Source organism: Anneissia japonica, unplaced genomic scaffold (assembly GCF_011630105.1).
Source record: "Anneissia japonica isolate Jap-2015-1 unplaced genomic scaffold, ASM1163010v1 scaffold287712_len2945570_cov188, whole genome shotgun sequence".
NCBI lineage: Eukaryota > Metazoa > Echinodermata > Crinoidea > Comatulida > Comatulidae > Anneissia > Anneissia japonica.
In genome coordinates this window covers 123065-144594 of record NW_022704401.1, presented here as the reverse complement: position 1 = coordinate 144594, position 21530 = coordinate 123065, and the positions used below count along the sequence as shown (strand labels likewise).

The following is a 21530-nucleotide window of genomic DNA, read 5'->3' as shown; positions in this document are numbered from 1 at the left end:
TATATTTTTTCTTTGTTTATTTATTCAATATTAACAATTAAATAATATTTACAGAAGTAGTCAAGTTTTAGGTCTAAATGTACATTATAGTTACTTTTACCAGAGGCATATCAAGGAGTATTGAATTGGGGAGGGCTAATAGGGGGATCAAAGGTTAACTGGGGATCAAAGGTTAACTGGGGGAAGGGGCATCGATGATAAGTGAAGGGGTCCTTGTTGAAAAATGAGGTGATATCAGGTGAATTTAATTACTGTACTTGAACTTAATTTTTTCACTCAGCAAATTTCCAGTGGGTGGCGCAAGATTTTCTTGGTGATCGAGTCCCTCCCACGCCCCCTGTCGATACACCATCAAGTTCTATTATAATGGAAATTATATGCAAAGGATTATAGAGGTAGAATGCACATATATTCTATTTGCTGCTGTCTCCAATCTGATCAGGTGCTACAGCATTTAAACTGTCTATGTGTTGTACATGTTCTTGTATCCATTTATACATTTTATCTGCACCATGTTCTGCTTCTAACTCTTTTCTTTGTTTCTCATTCCTTTCCACCTCAGAATTCATCCTGTATAGATAAATTAACATTTATTAAGTAACTGGAAAACAAATTCTGCAAGTGGGGAAGGGGTGTGTGGTGAGAATAAACCCATAAACTAGCCTGGCATCATACAACTACGGTAGGCCACTGTGCTGAAGGCTAGACTTGAAATTGAAAATAGAAAGTTCAGATAATGACTCCAAAAAGTAAAGTTAATACTCTAGTGTTCAGGTCCATAACCAGGATTATCAATGAATGGTATTTTAGCCAGAGTTCCATGGCACCACCTATGTAACGTACGCACCCTAGTGGAGCCCAGGGGAAGTGCTCTTGTGGGGTCAGGGGAAAAGCCTAAGAACCCAGGAGCTGAAGCATTCTAGAATGTAAATGTTGAATTTCATCACATTTTTTTTGGTTTCAGATGCAAGTAGAGGGGTGTTTTGGTCAGACTGGGTTGAACAAAAAATGGGTTTGGCCATATCACACTGGTTACAGTGGCCTATTGTTCAACTGAATGTTAGCAAAAGAGATAAAAATAAACAAAAACACAAGTCAGCAATATTGGTCAAATATAATTTTATAAGGGAGAGCTTGTAACTTTCTGGTTTATAAATGATTTTGGTTACATCAACACTAGATGGGTTTGGCTTGCTACAAAGTAAATAATATGGGACAGTCCCCACTGCGGAACAGTCCCCACTGCAGTACAGCCATGACCAGCTGCTAAGAGACTGACTGGAGACTGATAACACCATCACTTACCTTTTGCTTTCACTCATGGCTCGTTCAAAGAACTTTGATGATTTTTCTGGTGCAACATCACTGAACTAAGTGAAAGAGCACAAAACAAAGGAGAAAAAAATAAGACCACTGAAATAATATAATATTGCAACAATGAACAGTGGCAAAGACAGACATATCATGTCTCTCGTCGCAAATTGTGTTTCAGCGATAATGGCCAAAACATGCTGGCATCTCAAAATTTTAAAAATCTATTTTACTGCACTAAACTGAACTCTATATAATACATCATCATGCTATTTTGTTATTTTCCCCATTTTCAATAAAAACCAACAATTTTTATGGATTTGGTGATGGTTCCACCTGCCTGAGAAAATTCCTGAAATTGTAAACTTTGAAGGCTGATTTCTCAAATATTGTTCTTTCAACAATGGAATGTTTAGACTCTTGTAACTTTATGTAAGAAAATGTCTGATAGAAATGATTCTTTTACTATTTCATAGCTCTCATTTTTTTTGTGAGGAATGACTAGTTTCTGGTTTGGCTTGTCTTTGCCAAATATAGTGGGCATGTCACTATTGACATGATGCTGTCACAAACTAGCTTGCAATTTATCAGGTGGTGTTATAGTGGGGCACAACATACTTAGAATAGATAAGCGAGTAGCGCTAATAAGAGCTAATTTCAATATACGGCCCCCACCCCACTACTGGATCCATTCCTGTTACTATTCATTAATTTCATCATACTATTATAATCGCATCATTTTGTTCCCCAGTAGTAAATATTTTGTGTCTATGCCCCCCTTGGGGCAAAGACAAGTCTTATGATCTGGCAATTTAAGATGGCAGAAAGGGTAAATCTGGTGGAGGTGCATGATGGGTCATGTATTATCTTAATAGATGTAAGTACTGTACCTTATACAAAAGTCAGACAGACATACAAAAGTTATAAAAGTACAATTTAAACACACATGGGAACCAGTCAATTCGAGCGGATACCACTTCGAGTGAATGCCAGTTTGAGCAGATTCAAGCAGAATTGACTTCGAGCAGATGCTAGTTCGAGCGGAAAAAGATACACTCATGCGAACAACAACCTTTGCGAGTTATGTAGGAATTACTTAAATATTTCCTATTTTGAGCTAACAATTGCATTTGGCAGAGGCTCAAGCTTTGCCTGGGATCCAAGGGGAAAAACCCCGGTGGGTTTCGGGGAGAAGCCTACAGCCTTATGTATGGAAGTTGTATTTAATTGATTTTTAGGATAAACATACCTACATTCATAAATTAATGATTTATCTCATCGTGTCATTCGTTGCATTCTTTCCACTCGCTTTAATTAAGAAAAGTTTTGAAATATAGATGAATGGTGAATAGTGTGGAAAATTTATATGATGTCATGTCCAGTGTCATTATTACTCTACTGTTGATAGTTTTGTCACACTACACCAAGTGATTTGTGCACATTCTGACACCTAGATATGTAAATTATATAATTCAAATTTCTATGGTGTGGTGAATAACAATTACAGTTACTCCCATTTACAAATATAATCGTAAATTTAGGGACTAAAAATACAATTACAACATAATTCAATTCAAATATAATTTGCTTTTTCAAATACAATACCCCAACTGGAGACAAAAACTGTGAATTCAGAATGAAACGTGCACAATTTAATAGGCCTAGTTTTAAAATATAGGCCTAGGCTTCCATTTCAGCAACCATCTGGTAGTTGGATTTGCCAAGACTGTAATTAAACATGGAATAATTATCAAAAGTGCCAAAAACATTTCAGAACTTAGTGCCACAGGGTTTTTTTGCATTTAAAACAAATGAAAGTACTATTTCACTATAAGAATTGAGCGTCGATAAATTTGCCCTTGTTATAGTTTGCACTAAATGCATCTGCTCGAACTGGCATCCGCTCGAACTAACATAATATGCTCGAACTGACTGGTATTCCTACAAATTTCCTGATAACTGAATCCCATGTGGATAGTGTATTAGAAACATAATAACAGTAAGACACAGTTTTTATTACTCCAATAATACTTTGGAATAAGTGAGCTGATTTTAAAGTTGATTTTTATTCTTTTATTATTTATACTATTTTTTCCCTATTTTTCATGGGGCCTACATCTTTAATTGCTTTAATTATTTTGATATTATTCAGGGCTACAAGTGTAATGTGAGAATTAATTTTTTTTTTTCACTTGGCATTCCTCTCTATTTCAATGTTTCTTGTCTTTTTGGTTTGGGCTTTTTAATTTTTAAATTTTGATTTTATTATTTGGATTAATTTAGGCCTCAGATTTCCAGTCTTAGCTAGAGAGACCTATTAATAGGTCCATGGCTAGAGAGGAAGCTCTGGCTGAGTAGAGTAGTAGGCTAGGCCCGCCTTAGCAGGGAGGAGTAGCTCTAGGGAACTAGGCTAGACCCTAGCCTAGGCCCTGAAGAAGGCGGGTTTCCCAACAAGCCTAGGCCCCTAGGCCTAGCCAAGGCAGAGGATTCAGCAGTTATATTTTCCCCTTTAATTTTTTCGAATGTTGTTCAGAGTGACCTTACCTGTTGTTGATTGTTATAATGCATTGTTATAAAATCACCAATATCAATGTTTTTGTCATTCGCTTCCATGACTACCAACTTTTTGGGCTCAGGCCAAAGATATAGCAGAAGAATGAGCTGTTCCGCGCAGCGTGACCACTCACAATTTTTGATACCCAATGACTGGGTCGAAATTACCCAAGATTCAGCAAATATTGCCCAAAATTACCCAAGCTTCCTGAAAATGCATTAAATTTGAAAAAAATGTGTTTTTCGCATGTATAGTTTCCCTTTCAGTTCAATTTATAAACCATTTTTTGTTGTAATTGTTTGTGCTAATTATTAAAATTAATATTCATGAGGTGATAATACAGATAGAAAAATACGCCCTCAGTCGGCCAGTGTTGTCAGTAGATCAGTGATCAAGTTTTATTATGTAAAATGCATTACCGGTAATTAGGTAAGATCAATGGCAACGCAAATCACAAATAAACAATTCTGAACCCATGTTTATAGCAATTAACAGTCAATTAACAATGTTATGTGCACTTAGTTGAGTTTTGCTTACTTGAATGGACTGACATATACTTTGTTACTTCTTAATTCTTCCTCTATGACAAAAATATTTAATTTTCATAGTAAAAATAAAATACCCAAGGATTTGAACGGAATACCCAAGAACTCAAGACCAAGTCAAAATACCCAAGATCTTGGGTAAATATCCAAGCAGTGGTCACACTGGTTCCGCGTAGGCCTAAGTTATATACTCTTTGGCCTAAGTAATTTTATTGCTTCTCTTTTATATAACAGAGGCACAACCGTAAAGATGTGCAACAATAACAAAATCAGTAAAAACTTTATTACTGTGATTAAATATAGTAAGAACGAAATATATATAAAAAAAGGTTTACAAAAATAGTAGGCCTAATACTGATGGTACTGTACTTGTAAAGAAATACTAATACTAATATAGGCCTATAATTAAGTAGGTACACATACACACACACATACACACACACACACACACACAAAACAAAACAAAACAAAAAACAGACATATTAGTCTTGCAATAGAAAAGTAGGCCTATTATATATTTCGTTGATCGTTCTTTCCATGCCATCGTTAAAAGTAACTTACAATGATTATTGAAAACTTTACTTGCAATAGTATAATTATTAGGGTTTATACAATTTGTTGTTAAAATTTGATATTCGTAATGGATTTCTAAATCATCAAACAAAAGATGGTATTTAAGTTCATGGGAGCTTGATGTGAATAATTCCCAAAATATGTAAATTCTTTTTGTATAACTCCTCTTTAAGTTGGTCAAATATTAAATTTCTAATGTTCTTTAATCTGTACAATCAAATACAAAATGATTGATGGTTTCCTATGTCACACAGTCACACATAATAAGCATAAGCCTAAATTCCGAGGTAACCAAGATTCCTTTCTTCCTTCAAGAGGTAGTGAGTTGGAACGAGCTTTAAATTTTAAACTTGAAGCATGAAAGTTACAATTTTCTAATAAATACTTTTCCATTTTAGGTTCACTTTTGTATCTTATGTAATGTTTTAAGGATGATTTACTTAAAGCATTGTTATACCAACTTATGTCTCTTTTTAATTATTTTTTTCTTTGAAGCCATAAGCCATTTTGTACAATATTCAATGTTAAAGAACATTTGTAAATCAAATTTATTTAAAATGGATTCAATATGTTGAAGCCATTTCCAACTCAGTTTTTCTATAAAAGAGAACTAGCAAAATGATAAAAAATAGTCAAAAAACGATTTTAAGGTTGATTCTATTATTAATGGCATATCAAAATCCACTCTAGAACAAAAAAATCATTTAAACTATTAACAACTTCTATATTCTCGATCTTCAGATGTTGTATGGTCGTAGATATGGCAAACTATTTTGTACCTTGTTTAGCGGACATGCCGCCCTCTAAAATGATGATTCGAATAAAACAAATTTATATTTGGCCAATTAGCACACTCACCGCCACGAAAATTGGAAATTTCAGAAGAAAACATTGTTGCTTTATTTTTATTTTTTGGGCCTACCATGTTGTTTAATACGACAAATAATAAATTTAAAGTGTTAAAAATGTTGTATATCGCAGGGAAATATGCAAAGGAGCGGAAATCAAGCTTTAATTAGCAAAAATCTAATGATGGTCACCGAATGGGTATTTTATAAACCGAGAGAAAAAATGGAAAACAGATAGGAAAATTCATAACTGTAACTGTAACACTATATTTGGGGTTTACATTTCTTCTAATAAAAAAAAAGAATAAAGTCATTCTAATCTAAAAGAACAATTAGATTGCACACTGTCGAAAAAAATATATGATCATATGCTAAGGTCTGCTAAGAGAAGCTTATCCGACATTAAAGGACGTTCCGCCCTTTTTCTGGAGGTTCCCCCCGCCCGCCCGTTCATTTTTTTTATCTAGTGATGCTAAATCAATAGAGAAACGTTGGTCCCTGAAAAAGGTCACGGGGGCCATTATTTTCACTACAAAATAAGAAAGAAAGGGGAAAGAAAAAGATAAAAGGAAAAGAAATAAAAATCGTAAGACAGAAAAGAAAAAGAATAACAAAAAATGAGACATGTGAAAGAAATGGAATGGAAGCATAACAAAGAAAAGGAGAGACTAAAACATAAAATGAAACATATATACAAAAGGAAACATAAGAAAGGAAAAAAGAAGAAAAGGAAACATAAGAAAGAATAGGAAAAAGATAAGGAAACATATGACAAAAAAGGAAAGTGTAAGAAAGGTTGCTTTATTTTTATTTTTTGGGCCTACCATGTTGTTTAATACGACAAATAATAAATTTAAAGTGTTAAAAATGTTGTATATCGCAGGGAAATATGCAAAGGAGCGGAAATCAAGCTTTAATTAGCAAAAATCTAATGATGGTCACCGAATGGGTATTTTATAAACCGAGAGAAAAAATGGAAAACAGATAGGAAAATTCATAACTGTAACTGTAACACTATATTTGGGGTTTACATTTCTTCTAATAAAAAAAAAGAATAAAGTCATTCTAATCTAAAAGAACAATTAGATTGCACACTGTCGAAAAAAATATATGATCATATGCTAAGGTCTGCTAAGAGAAGCTTATCCGACTTTAAAGGACGTTCCGCCCTTTTTCTGGAGGTTCCCCCCGCCCGCCCGTTCATTTTTTTTATCTAGTGATGCTAAATCAATAGAGAAACGTTGGTCCCTGAAAAAGGTCACGGGGGCCATTATTTTCACTACAAAATAAGAAAGAAAGGGGAAAGAAAAAGATAAAAGGAAAAGAAATGAAAATCGTAAGACAGAAAAGAAAAAGAATAAGAAAAAATGAGACATGTGAAAGAAATGGAATGGAAAGGAAGCATAACAAAGAAAAGGAGAGACTAAAACATAAAATGAAACATATATACAAAAGGAAACATAAGAAAGGAAAAAAGAAGAAAAGGAAACATAAGAAAAATAGGAAAAAGATAAGGAAACATATGACAAAAAAGGAAAGTGTAAGAAAGGGAAAGAAAAGAAAATGAAATATCGAAAGACATTGGTATAACTGTGGTTAAAAAATGAGAAGGTAAAGTAATAAAATTATGAGTCTTGCTACATTTTCTTCTTGTGATATGTATCTTGTTTTTTTTTCTCTACTGCTTGTTTGACACTGCCCAGCACCTATTTAGGTGGAGACGTTTGCGCTTTACAAATCTTTATTATTATTACTATTATTATTATTATTATTATTATTATTATTATTATTATTATTATTATTATTATTATTATTATTATTATTATTAATAGGCATATTATATTATTATAAGGCCTATTATTATTATTATTATTATTATTATTATTATTATTATTATTATTATTAACAACACGATAGTCAAACTTAAAACAATGATTAATTTAGTCTCTTTGCAAGTACACGACTTTTAAAATCAATCAAGAGATTTTTGCTTTTCTCCCCTTTTTAACTTTCACTTTTGTATTAGTAATATTGCGACTACACTGTTGTGAGTGGTGGAAATAATATCAGTCTATTGTCAAATAAAGCGAAATCATCTCGACCTGACAAAATAACGTAAAATTATCAGCCATACATATTGACAAATCAAAAAAGAAAAAAAAAACAAAAAACGAAATGGTTCTTCTTGCAACATTATCGTTCAAGAGCGAGAATAGTTTAGCAAAAGTGTTTCATGCTGACATTAACTGTTTTTAGGTCATTTTTTGTTTTTCCACAGTCGTATCAGGCAAATACTTGTCGGATTTTTGTATTCCCTTCTGAATTTGGAAGGAAATTCTTTTCTGATTGCTTTAGTATTTGTTTCAATTGTATTGCTTGAAAAGGTCACCGTCATTTTTCACTTTTCTATTGGTGCTATGCTGACCGCCCACCGCGCGTAAAGGCTGCATTTTGTCCTCTTTTTAGTGACTTTGTTTAAATTGCCATTTTGGCTGTTCACCAATCAAATATCTTGTTGTTTATTCCCCCCAGTAAACGGAAAGCTGAATATTCATAGATTCTTCTCATATAAAATATATAAATTGTAAATGGATGAAAAAATCACATTCAAAACACTAATTTCAATATGAATGAACAATCCTGAATATTCATAGATTCTTCTTATATAAAATATATTTATTTATTTAAACAATATTTTTTTAGGGTGGTCCATCCAGCCTGAGCTGATCAATTGGGACCCTCAGTACATACAATTAGAACATAAGTATAAAAATTGAACTTCATTTATCATATCACAAACTAATTAAATTAAACCAGAATATGAATTCCCATTGGATGAAAAAAACAATCACCATCAAAACACTAATTTCAATATGAATGAACAATCCTGTCTAGGCATTATGACCGCAAAAATGCGAAGCTTTGGTATAGGCTTCCGCCATTGTCAGAGGTCTGGAAGCGCTGGACTTCCCATCATCCACCATCAACTAAACTGCCTTAAAAAAAAAAAAAAAAAAAAAATTGGTTCGTGTGAGAATCGAACACACAACCACCAGGTTTGCTATTCATTATCCACCATCAAATAAATTGGCTTAAAAACAAAAAAAACAAAAAAAACCAAAAACAACAAAAAACAATTTGTTTGTGTGAGAATCGAACACACAACCTCAAGGTTTGCTATTCATTATCCACCATCAACTAAACTGCCTGGTAAAAATCAAAAATCGATTATAAATTTAATTCTACATTTTTAAACATATATACGAAGATTTTTTTCTAGTAGGAGCAGAGTTGATTAACTGGTACTTGGTGTGGTACTAGGTTTATCGCATTTATGGCTTAGGGGCCGCTGTTTACCTCCCTGCGTTTAGTCATGCTGGATCAGGGGTAGTAAACTCGGCGATCGTGGGTTCGATTCCCACACCGGGCAATTTTTTTTAAACTTTTTTATTTATTTTTATCTTTTAGTTTTTTTTTAAGGTCGTAGGTTCGATTCCCACACGAGTTGTTGAAATTTAAGCAAAAAGTTGTATGATGTTGAAGTTTGTAGCCCTCAAGCTAGGTCATGCCCGAGGTCCTTAGCTAGGCTAGGCCTATCCTCTGCTTCCTTTTGCTCTGGGCGCGCATGGGCGTACCTAGACTAGACCTATACATGTACTACTAATACTAGCTAGGCCTGGGATATTTTCTAATGATGACTTGCTTGGTTTTATCTGGCTTTTCTGTTCAGGCTATAGATAGGCCTACAGTATTTACCTTGTTCGAAATGATGATTTGATGATCTATTTAATATTTCTCTGTATACAACTAATAAGAATGTAGGCTAGGTTTTAAATCTCTAAACATTTAGGCCTAGGCTAGGCATAGGCCTATGTACTGTATAACTTTTCGTAAATTTCTCGATCGATGAAGGAATGGTTCCTAGGAGTTGGAAGGAAGCTCATTCATATAGTACCAATTTTCACGGTTGTAAATAATTTATTATCTGAACAACAGCATGGTTTCTAAGGGATTAGGTTCGTAGCGGCCGCGAGTCAATACACAGAAATTTGTGTGGAGCGCCAAGCGTGCAGTATGCAAAATGTATGTTGGACAATGGGCATCAGAGTTCGATATTAATACTGTTTTAATCAATTATCAAATTAATGTATATTTTCTTTCATAATTTATATATAGCCTATATATAAATCGAGACTTAATATTTAGTTACTGTAGTTTATTTATTATATCAATTATTATGATTTATAGTATGCCTATTTTCTTACAGAAACGGATGGTACTTTTTAAATGGCTTCTTTAGTTTATTTATTCAAATTTTACTAACTTGTGTTCAGTTTGTTCTTTAGTGAATGAACATCTGTTTGTCATTGCATTTGAAGATGATTGATATTTATTTGAGTTTTACTAACTTTTGTTTTGTTTGTTTTAGTGAATGAACATTTGTTATTCTTGTACTACTACTTTGAAGATGACTGATATTTATTTGATGTTTTACTAACTTGTGTTTCTTCTGATTACTAATACATAACCCATTATCAGTTGTTGGTAGAGTATTTATTATTATTATTATTACCTGTATTATTATTATTATTTTACAGAAGTCTACTATTAAATTAATTCTTAGCATCACACTTTATTATTGCTTAACATTAATACTATGTACAAAATTTCATCCTTATCTGAACATTTAATTATTGTTTTACTATTGTTGGCGTGCATTTTGATAGTAATTTGAAATTTGAAGAGCATATAAATATTTCAGTTTCTAAAGCTAACATAATGGTAGGTCTTATAAAAAGAACATTCATTTTAATAATGACAAGGACATGTTTTTAATATTATACAAGTCTTTAGTTTGTCCTATTTTAGAATTTAATTGTTGTGTTTGGGCACCTCATATAGGATTAATTAAAAAAATTGAATCAGTGCAAAGAAGAGCAACTAAGACCTAAAAAATTTTGTCATACACTGAAAGGCTGAAGTATTTAGGCTTACCAACTCTAGAATATAGACGACTCAGAGCAGATATGATTCATTTCAAGTTTTTAGAATTATTAATGGTCTCGACAATTTAGACATAAATAAGTTTTTTTTCATTTTCTGATAGTTCTTGTGAGACTAGAGGGCACAAGTTTAAGATATAAAAACAGGGCTAGACTAGATGTCCGGAAATATACATTTAGTTCTAGAGTGGTTGATGCTTGGAACAGTCTGCCATCTATTGTAATGGCAACTAGTTTAAATGAATTTAAATCTTTACTAAACGATCACTGGGTTAACCTAAATTGTAAATTTTCATTCTCGTATTTATAGAAAATAACAATAAAAAACTAATAACAAAAGTATTTTTTTCAGGAAGTACATTTTAGAGAACATATATTGTGACAATAATAATCATCTTATTTTCATTAAATTTTATGGGCTAAAGAACTTTCATTTACTGAAACCCCAAACGTCTATTGTTGATGAATTGTGTAAAAGAAGCTTATATGGGTCGTATAAGCTAAAAGCTTACCAAACGACCCAAAAACATCAAGCAAGTATCAAGCAAGTATAGGCCTAGTATGTACCATATTTCTGTATTTTTGGAAACATGCCTAGGTCTAATCTAAATGTAAAAAAAACTGGAACGTCATAGGGAAGTTGCCCCGCCTATAATAAATAGTGAGAAAGACTCTGTCTGATATATATCATAAATCTGTTCTTTTAAAAATTCACAAGATCATGAATGATGAGTCACACCCGCTACACTGTAAATTGAAACACAACCGTTCTGGTATTAGACTATTTGTCCCACGCTCCTCACAATGCCGCTTCAGGCAATCGTTTGATCCTGATGCCATTCACAAATACAACTCAATAGTTAAACGTATGTAATATACCTCCTTGGTAATTGCTTGCTGACTTACGATTAAGTGTATATGAATAGGTAATTTATTTTAATGTTTATTTAAGATAGTTAAGTCTTTGTTGTATAACATAAATTTTACTGCCAGTTGAAACAGAATTTCCATTTATCTTTTGTTACATGGACAATTAAATTATCTTATATCTTGTATCATGCCATAGTTAAATAGCCTAGAGGCCTAGGCCTAAGTAAATTATCTTTTTCCTCCACGCTGACAAATACCCTTTCCCTCTGGCAGTATTTGTAATACATTATTAAATATTGCTTATCTTTATTTATTGATTGATTCATTGCACAGATTGGATATGAACCTCTTCCGACAAAGGTTGGCAGAAATCTGTTTTTGCGAAGAGTTACCTTCTTGCCTGGATTTTTTGAATACGGTACGTGAATCTAACATCATGCATGTTTGGCGGGTAAGATAAGGCATTACGGTCGTCAGAGCAGGGTGGAAAAAAAGTAAAATAAAATATTGTTTTTTATTTAGCAAATAGTTTTGCCAAAAACATTCAGATGGAGGAGAAAATAAAAATAAAATTTTATTGGTGAATGTAAACAGTGTAGTAACGGGAAGGTTAAATGCTTTAAAATTAAATTTATATAATTTGGAAAAAAATATACATAATTTATTTTGGAGATTTCAAGGCAGCGCGGGCAGGATTAATAAAAATTTAAAAAAAACTTTATTTTTACTGAAATTTAAATTTTTTGTGGCGATAGGTGTGCCAATTGGCCAAAAATAAAATTTTATATTTATTCGAAATCATCATTTTTGGCGGGCGGCGGTTTCGCTAAACAAAGTATTAAAAAAGGCTCACCTTACTCATTAGATTGCTGTAACTGAGTTCTGAGGTAAGTTTATATCATCTTAATTAAGCCCTCTCCAGACTCAAATTTTACTTGGATAACTTGACTAATTGCCATTGTTCCCGAAATGGAACACCCCTTTGAATGAAATAGTTAACAGTCCAACCAAGGGTGCCATGTACGAACCATCTCCCTAACGGTCTTTGTGCTAGAGAGATTACCTACGAAAGCCATGTGCTTTTTCGAGAGAGAGTGTTTGTTTTAATAGCGAAAATTACTATATTTTCTCACGAAGATTGAAACGACATTATATCCTTTATATTGGTGCTTAGTCCTGTTTGTCTGACGCCGACGCGAGCTCACCATTTTCCCTGATACCATTGCCCTCCATCGGTTGGTATTGGGCTCATTTCCGATGTGGTGCCCTGGGACAGACTGTTCTATTTTACTCAAAGGGGTTTACTCTGAGATTTACAATACTGTACTTGTAAAATACAGTTAAACTTGCCCAAGTCGACTATGCCTATGTCGAATAATTTCTAAGTCAATCTTGTTTTACATACCAAATTGTTGTGTTTTCCATTAATTAACAATCTGTATGTCGAATTTTATCGAAGTCGAACAATATTTCAATGGAAATTGGATTTGACTTAGGATTAACTGTATACACAATAAATATTAGTAAATTATTTACAAGGCCTACTAACACTATTTGGCTATTATTACATATTTGAATATTATTAGTAATTGTTTATTACATTTTATATGTGGGATAACTGTGATTTTATTGTTATGTTATCATTTAAATTTAGTAAATTATTTACAAGGCCTACTAACACTATTTGGCTATTATTACATATTTGAATATTATTAGTAATTGTTTATTACATTTTATATGTGGGATAACTGTGATTTTATTGTTATGTTATCATTTAAATATTTTGTTGCTACAGCCAGACACATCAAGAAGGTTGATGGATTCACTGGGTTGTATCGTGGTCTCTACCCTCGCATATGTGAAAGTGTCATAGGCAATGCTGTATCCCAAGCAGTGCAAGAGGTAGGACTGGCAATTGCGGGGTGGTCTTGGGGTTTGGTTTTCAATTGTAGAGTGTTACTGTTAGCTGTGTAATGTGTACATAAAGATTGATAGTTGGTAGTTTAAAGGAGTGGTTTAGAATTAGAGTGGTCTTAGTGGGGTCTTAAATTGGAGGACAAACTATATTTGCATCAGGCTCAATAATAATGACTTTGAACCGAATAATGTTTGAATCTTGGAATACAACACTATATTATATACTGTATTTACTTAATTAATTTCCACAACTCAGATATATACAATATTATTTATCATGCCGATGTATAGTTTCCTTTAAAAGGTTCTGCTATATATGAGAAGTCTGCTTTTTAATATTCATATTCTGCAGAGATTGGATGAGATTTTCCCAACTGATGATTCCACGAAACAGAAGAAGCTGCGTGGACTTGTCAAGTCTGATGTTAAGACATTTTCAATTGAGGTTTGTCTTGTGGGATTGATTCTGATAGACCACTTTCAATGTTTACATTGCCCTGGCTGTTGCCACACTCTTTCACTTTCTTGGCCTAAGTGGGTGTGGTCAGGCATCTCTGAAAATCTCTTGGAAGTGATCCAGAGGGAAAATCCCTCAGAAACTATGACAATTTAGGTGATTCATAAGGCTTATTTAATTGATTTTAGTACTAATGTAGCACTAATGTAAAAAATAAATATATATATTTTTTTTCGCATCCCTGATTTGTGTTTTTCTCCAGCCCTGCCCCCCCCCCCCATTGGCACCACTCCTGCTAACATTGCACACTGGTAATCCTGATGTAATTAATTATATATTAAGTATAATTTGAAACTTTATTTGATATTATATTTATGTTTTTAAATTTCAGACATCCAAGGTTATGGTGTCCAACTGTGTTGCGGTGGTCATCAACCATCCATTCCACGTTGTAGCTATTAGATCAATGGTACAATTTGTTGGCAAGGAGACCGTCTACAGGTAGGAATGAATCTCATTTAAAAATAAATGTACAACAAACATGTCCTTTATTTTTCTATATTGAACATTGTAGCCCAAGTGTATTCAGGTCGGATTTTTATGCTTCTGCTGAAAAACCCTCCTTTTTGAGAGAACCCACTTCTGATTGACAAAGCAAACATTCCCTTTACATCAAAAACCTTCACAGTGATCATGAATTTCACCATTTAAATGATAGAATACTCCAACTTAGTTGTACAATAAGTAGTATTGTTATTTTATAGGATTTATATAGCGCACATATATCCAGAAAACAGGCGCTTTATTTCCTGGTTATTTGATACAGAATCAGTCACACACAACATGCAACCTCCTCTCCACTAGGAGTATTCCTAGTCATGCGTGTAATCAGCACTAATAATTCATTCCGAATCATTCACCTCCTACCAGGTACCCATTGATACTCCTGGTTGAAGATAGGCAAATGCAGATAAAATATTGTGCCCAACGACACAAGCAGTGTCTTGAACCCCTGACCTTCCGATTGCAAGTCCAACACCTTACACACGGTGCCACACGCTTCCACAAATGAGTCACAGCCAAAGGATGTTTACATTTTGAATATGCATTGATGGTTGAGCAGTACAGTACATGTTGAGCATGATTATCTTAGTTTTTTTCTTAAAGTTCTACTTGATTGATGATTGCCATTTTCAATCTACTTTATTTTCCAGTGGATGGATCTCACCTTTCAAAGAAGTTTATAGTTGAAAATTTATTTTTTACTGTTGATTTACTGATGAAAACATATTCTTCTTGCAGTGGCCTGGTTCCAAGACTACTTCTTGAAATTACCTCTCTATGGCTAGCGAGGGCACTCTACTACATTCTCAATAATTACATTCTTGATGAACAGGTGTGACACAAAATTTATTGCCTTAATAACTTTATAATCTATTCTATTCTATATGTGATAGTAATTGCTTAATTGTTTTTTTTCCAGACCAATAATATCACAGAGCTGAGGAGTTACAGCCGTGCAATAACTGGAGTAAGACATATATAATATTTTTTTATTTTACTGTAACGGCTTTGGATTTGTAGAGGGCATTTGTAGAGGGACATGAATGACACCATCTATTTTGTTAATAAGATGATAAAAACTTGCAAAAAAGAATATAAGTTTTTATGGCAATACATCTATAAATCTAATATTTTAATCCATACAACAAAACAAAGTAAATGGCTTATAAGATAGTATAATACATACTCCGAGTATCGAAATGCACGCCAGAGTATGTATTATACTATCTTATCTGAGATGAATCAGTGGACCTTTCGGTAAATTGCTTTTATGTTTTATAAAATTATTGTGGTCCACACAACTCTATATTTTTATACAGTAAAACCTTGAATAGAAGCCCCATGGGCTTAATCTTGAAAAAAGAAGTCCATCTCGAAAAGAAGCTCCCTTAAGAGTAATCTTGAAAAGAAGCCCAAGGGCTTCTAATGAAGATGATAATTCGCTTCATTCGAGATTGTACTTGCAATTCAGACTGATGTTTTTTTTTATGATTATGATAGCGTGTCAGTATCAATAGTATTTTATTGTAATAGCATGGTTAAAAATTTAAAAAAAATATTTAACAGAATTTCAAGTTCCATATTTGAAAAATGTTTTATATTAAGCAATTTCAAAATTAACAGCATTCATTTTGAAACAAAGTACAAATGAACATGTTTTGGCCCTATCCAGTGCAAGGCTGTTAATTAACAATTAACGTAACCATGGGAACGTTTACAGTTAAAGGTCTTTTTTAGAACGAGGTATTTCATTAATTATGTTCCTGAAGTTTACAAAATCATTGAAAAAAAAAATGGTCGGCAGCCTGTGCCGGAAGGATGGAGAAACCCTGCCGTACTTTGAAATTTGCTCTATAGTAGATTATAAAAATTTACATAGGCCTGCAGCATGGTAAATGTCCAAATACAGAGATAAAATTTACAACATAAGGCCTAATCATAATAGACCATATCAATAATAATTGGCCCAATAATAATAAATAATTATAAATAATCTTCTTCTGGCTGTCCATCATGTCCAATGATGACTAGGCGGTTAGTTCTGAGTGTTTCAGCCGAACATGCCGGCATAATCCCTTTCTGTTGCGAAAGGATTGTGTGTATAGAGAATAACCATTAATTAAATTAATTAATAATACAAGGTACACCTATCGAAGAAGTCTGTATTGTGTATTGTATATCTGTGCCTACTTCTTCACAGCTGAGATATTTATTTGCTGAACAACAACCCTTTACAGGCATGTACCCCACAGCACCATAAAATGCATAGATAAGAATTGTACGCGCATATTTGTGTTGCCGAGGAGAACATTCTACTCAAGTTCAACTGTAGGTGATCAACCCTACCTTACTTTACTTTTTTGGAATTCCTTTGCTTACCAACAGATTTTTTACATGTGAGAAAAACAATTTCCTACAAATGTGAGAAGCAGGGACAGATCCATTGCCTCCAAATTAAAGTTAAATAAAACTAAGTATACACTCAACTAAATAATCTTCTTCTTGATGTCCATCGTGTCCAATGATTACTAGGCGGGTAGTTCTGGGTGTTTCAGCTGAACATGCAGGCGTAATCGCTTTCTGTTGCGGAAGGATTGTGTGTAGAGAATAGAGCATAGCCATTAATTAATAAAACGTACACCCATTGAAGAAGTCTGTATTGTGTATTGTATATCTGTGCCAACTTCTCCACAGCTGAGATATTTATCTGCTGAACAACAGACCTGTACAGGCGTGTACTTTACCCTGCAGCACCATAAAATGCACAAATAAGAATTGTACGCGTATATTTCTGTTTCCGAGGAGAACATTCTACTCAGTTCAACTGGAGGGGATCAACCCTACCTTTCTTTACTTTTTTGGAATTCCATTGCTTACCAAAGAAAAACAGAACTTCTCACAAGCGTTAGTAAAAGAGACAGATCCATCACCTCCGAATTAGAGTTAAATAAAACTAAATATACACTCAACTAACATGCATTTAAAATTAGTACAACATACATGTTTTATAATCAGTCGTAAAATCGCCAACAATTTACTTTTGAGCGAATTGGAAAATTTTACCTGGGATGTCCTGGAATACTCCTGGAAACTTGCTTGATTAAAAACGTACAAACCCTGTCATAGGCTGATTTATAATCTTTTTTGAATATTTCGTATTTCAGTTCTTTGCAAGCATGATTACCTATCCCCTTGGGCTTGTTAGTAACATTATGGCTGTCAACAATTCAGGGTAAGTTGATAGTATTTTTTCTCTGTTTTCTTTTCATTGGATTTTTTTAATTATCCCATCTGACTGAAAAATAAATTACATTTTATATCATTTTTGTCATTGGAATCATTGTTGCCATTATAATTATAGTGTTCATCTGTGTTGATAAAGTTTGTTTGATGATGCTTGAGTAATAATTGTTTTGTTTTTTTAGCCTTGCTGCTGCTCACCAGCCGTACATGCCAGTGTACACTGGCTGGGTGGATTGTTGGCAGACACTGAGTAGGGAGGTATGTAAACCCTTTTGTTACCCTTTTATTCAAACAAATACACAGGCAGTTTATGGTATGTAGTATTCTTAGGCAATTTGCAATTTAGTTGGTGTCACCACACTACATACACCAATCACTCGTATTAAGGTTTACAGGGGGCCACACACAACATGCATATGAGTACACCAAGCAGGAATGCAATGGATTGACTTCACGACAATCCAACAAATTGGAAATGGTCGGCAAGAAATTTTAGTTAACATAATTATTTTTCACAACTTTAGGAATAAAAAATGGTATTCTAAAGTAGCAGGAACTTTTATAAATGTCACCGAGGCTGATCGAAAAAAGTTTATATAGTGGGGCTTTGGAGGAGCTGGGGAAAATGTTTTTATGAAGATATAGATATACCCTTTATTTGGTATTTTGGTTTGGTAGTCAATCATTTTAACCACTATGCTGCATTTCCACTTGTAATATTGTCCCTGTGTTCTTTTTTCTAGTGTGAACTGAAGCTTGTAATATTGTCCCTGTGTTCTTTTTTCTAGTTTGAACTGAAGCTTGTAATATTGTCCCTGTGTTCTTTTTTCTAGCGTGAACTGAAGCGAGGTTCAAGCATATTCTGGCGACAAGTTTCGAAGGGTCGGGTCATGGCGACGTACAAACTCAACTAAAAATCGAGTTTAGTGATGATGATGAACAATCTCACCTAAGGATCTTGTCATGAAAACCTGTTTAAAATAACTTACGTTGCTATTTAAACCATTTGTGGAATTTTAGGGAATAAAAAAAAAATGTGTAGTAGTTTATATTTAGATATGTGATGCAAGTAATTTTGATTAGGCAATAAATAATATGAAGATAATTACAGTTTTGTGGTTTCACATTTTAAAGTAAGCTGTGTATCTCAAGTAAAACTATTCACAAATACCCATGATTAGGTATTTTTTCAGATTGTATGAAGAAAATTGTGTCTTTTTTTTTGGCAAAAGTCATATGGAACAGTTGTGTCTAATATGCAATTTGATACCAGATTTCAAGTTATGTAATGTTCCTTCCTCACTATCAAATTTTATGTAACACATTTGTGTGGTGTTTCTAGGTATATATGTGCATGATGATGTCATATTACAACCAAATATGGGCATATCACATTTATTTGTCACATCAACTTTGATAGTGTGTATAGAACTTACCAGATTGTAGGCTGTTCTTCAATTTACTTTATATATTTGAACTCATTTTTTTTAAATAGTTTTGTTTAAAAATTATTCTTTGACAAGTAATATAAGATTTTATTTTCAGGTGTTTGCTTAGATTTGCTTGCAATTTCTCACCTGTTTGTGTATTCTGAAGTCTAAAAATCCGTTCCTTTTATGGCAAAGTATTGAAATGTAACATATGATTGTTAATCTATCATTTATTCCTATAGATTGTGAGTAAATTTGCAATTATTAGCTGCTCAACAAAAACCACATGCTCTCTTCACTGAAATCAATTTTTAAATTTTTATTTTTACACTAAATAATTTCACACTTTGCCTTAAAGGGGACAGATTTATAGCTCTAGCATTTATAACACCAGCGATCAAATTGATCACATCTGGGAATTTTTTTCACTAAATGTTGTCTGTCGTAGAAACTAATTAAATCATGATTTTAAAAAATTGTTTATAACACTGTCTTTCTTTTAAACAAACTTAATTACTATTTGCTTGAGCAATATCCCAGAGCAAAAGTAATGGTTTTATAATTTGCATAATGTGGTGTTATACGCTAAGGGAACTATTAATCTTGTCACACCCAAGCATACTCCCCTCCCCCACATACCTATATGCTATTGTTATGCTTTCAGTTGAGTATTTCAATATTTGTAGCTCAAAATAAACATAAAAAATTCAACCATTCATGGTTGTAACATAGGAGCATTTGGCGCAGCAGTATTAGTCATCAGGCTTTCAACTAAGTGGTCATGTAGCTTGTGTCGAGTCATGTACCTTGTGTCATTCTTGCAAGACACTTTAATAGATGAATGATTTGAAATACTCTTACAATTTTCTTCCAAAATATAAACAAAGAATGGATGCAAGGATGACCCAAAAAATCAACAAAAGTAAATTTATTTCAAATGTGGTCCTTGCTGAGACTGAAAAGTGAATATTGAAGGTGAAAATTAAGGGACCTCAATGGAACTACGTCTTGGCTTTCTTGAGTTATTCTTTGAATTTCACTATCATTGTGGATATTTTTGTATTATTTTGTTCTTGCTTTTTATGTGATTTCAGATTTTCCTAATAAATTCATTCATTCGTTCAAGAGAGTTAGATTAGGGAAAACATACAGAGGTGTAGAGTCTTATGGTATTTTGGGCTATATAAATCTGACAAATAATAATAATAATAGAGGAACAGGTTTTAATTGTCATAATAATAAATTGAATACAGTAATAGGTGCTTGCCTTGTTTTTTTAAATGTTGAATTGACTACATTTATCGTAATAGGTGCTCATTTACATTGGTGACATCATATAATTTGCATAGACCCCTTGCACAGGTTTTTGCACTTAACAGATGAAAATGCGGACAGCCCAGAAGGCATAAAACAGTCAGCTGAGCTGTTTGCACACTGATACGTAGAGTGCGTACACGTTAAGTAAACAGTGCAGCAGGTCTATAATTGATGACAATTATGCAAGAAACTTGCTTCTAACTCTTTGAGTTTAACACATTTAGTAAGAAGTATTGTATTATGGTAAATATGGGTTTTGTTGATAACCAATTATGTGTAGAATTAGCCACCAAACCATGAATGGTGTTTCAAAAACTTTGTCTACATCATCCATTGACTTGGTTTTTGTGTAGTTTTTATTTCACAGTTGCAGGAACAGAGTGCAAAGGCATTTTGGTTTTTTTGTTTGTTGTAAACACTTTTGTTACTCGTATATTTGACCATAGCACTAAAATGTTTTCAAACTACATTACTGTAATGGCAATTGATTTATTGTCCTTGCTTAGGGAAAGCGTATATTTTGTATTCAATTTAAATAAATGGTTAATTGGGTATATTGCTTCAGAAATTTACCGGTATACAGTAGTTGGTGTGTGAATGTGATATCTTTTCCCTTAGTATTGAGTCAAAGTTATTAATTATTTCAGTAGTGGCTTCTTTTTTTTTGCAACATTTGTCTTTTATGTACTACACAGCATTTAAAAAATAATCATTAACAATACAATAATTTAATTTTAGACAAATTGTTTAAATTGATGTTACGCTATGAAGCAACGAAAATAAACTTCTACCTTGCATTGTATTTGTACAGGCTTTTATTTGGTCAAGTTATATAAAAGCTGGTTTGAATCTGAAACAAGTGGTCCAAATTTATGTCAACAGCTTATTTAAGGAGTCA

At 33.1% G+C, this 21530-nt stretch overlaps 2 protein-coding genes across 2 annotated transcripts; one reads left to right on the top strand and one right to left on the bottom strand.

Annotated features, from left to right (window-relative positions):
* On the bottom strand, positions 1–4013 carry LOC117104710. Its single transcript, XM_033245591.1, has 3 exons — positions 3856–4013; positions 1306–1370; positions 1–570 (listed from the first exon to the last, which is right to left on the bottom strand). Exons 1-3 carry the CDS (start codon positions 3922–3924, stop codon positions 414–416), a joined length of 291 nt encoding a protein of 96 aa, XP_033101482.1. The 5' UTR covers positions 3925–4013; the 3' UTR covers positions 1–413.
* Positions 4014–12028: 8015 nt separating this feature from the next.
* Positions 12029–21200, top strand: LOC117104674 (mitochondrial carrier homolog 2-like; the record flags this gene model as incomplete). The annotated part of the gene is given in 10 exon segments (XM_033245559.1): positions 12029–12122; positions 13500–13606; positions 13974–14066; positions 14470–14579; positions 15293–15380; positions 15382–15474; positions 15562–15609; positions 17807–17874; positions 18068–18143; positions 18719–21200. Coding segments are annotated over 10 exon segments (858 nt in total), but the record flags the coding sequence as incomplete, so codon positions are not given.
* Between the last annotated feature and the right edge of the window lie 330 nt (positions 21201–21530).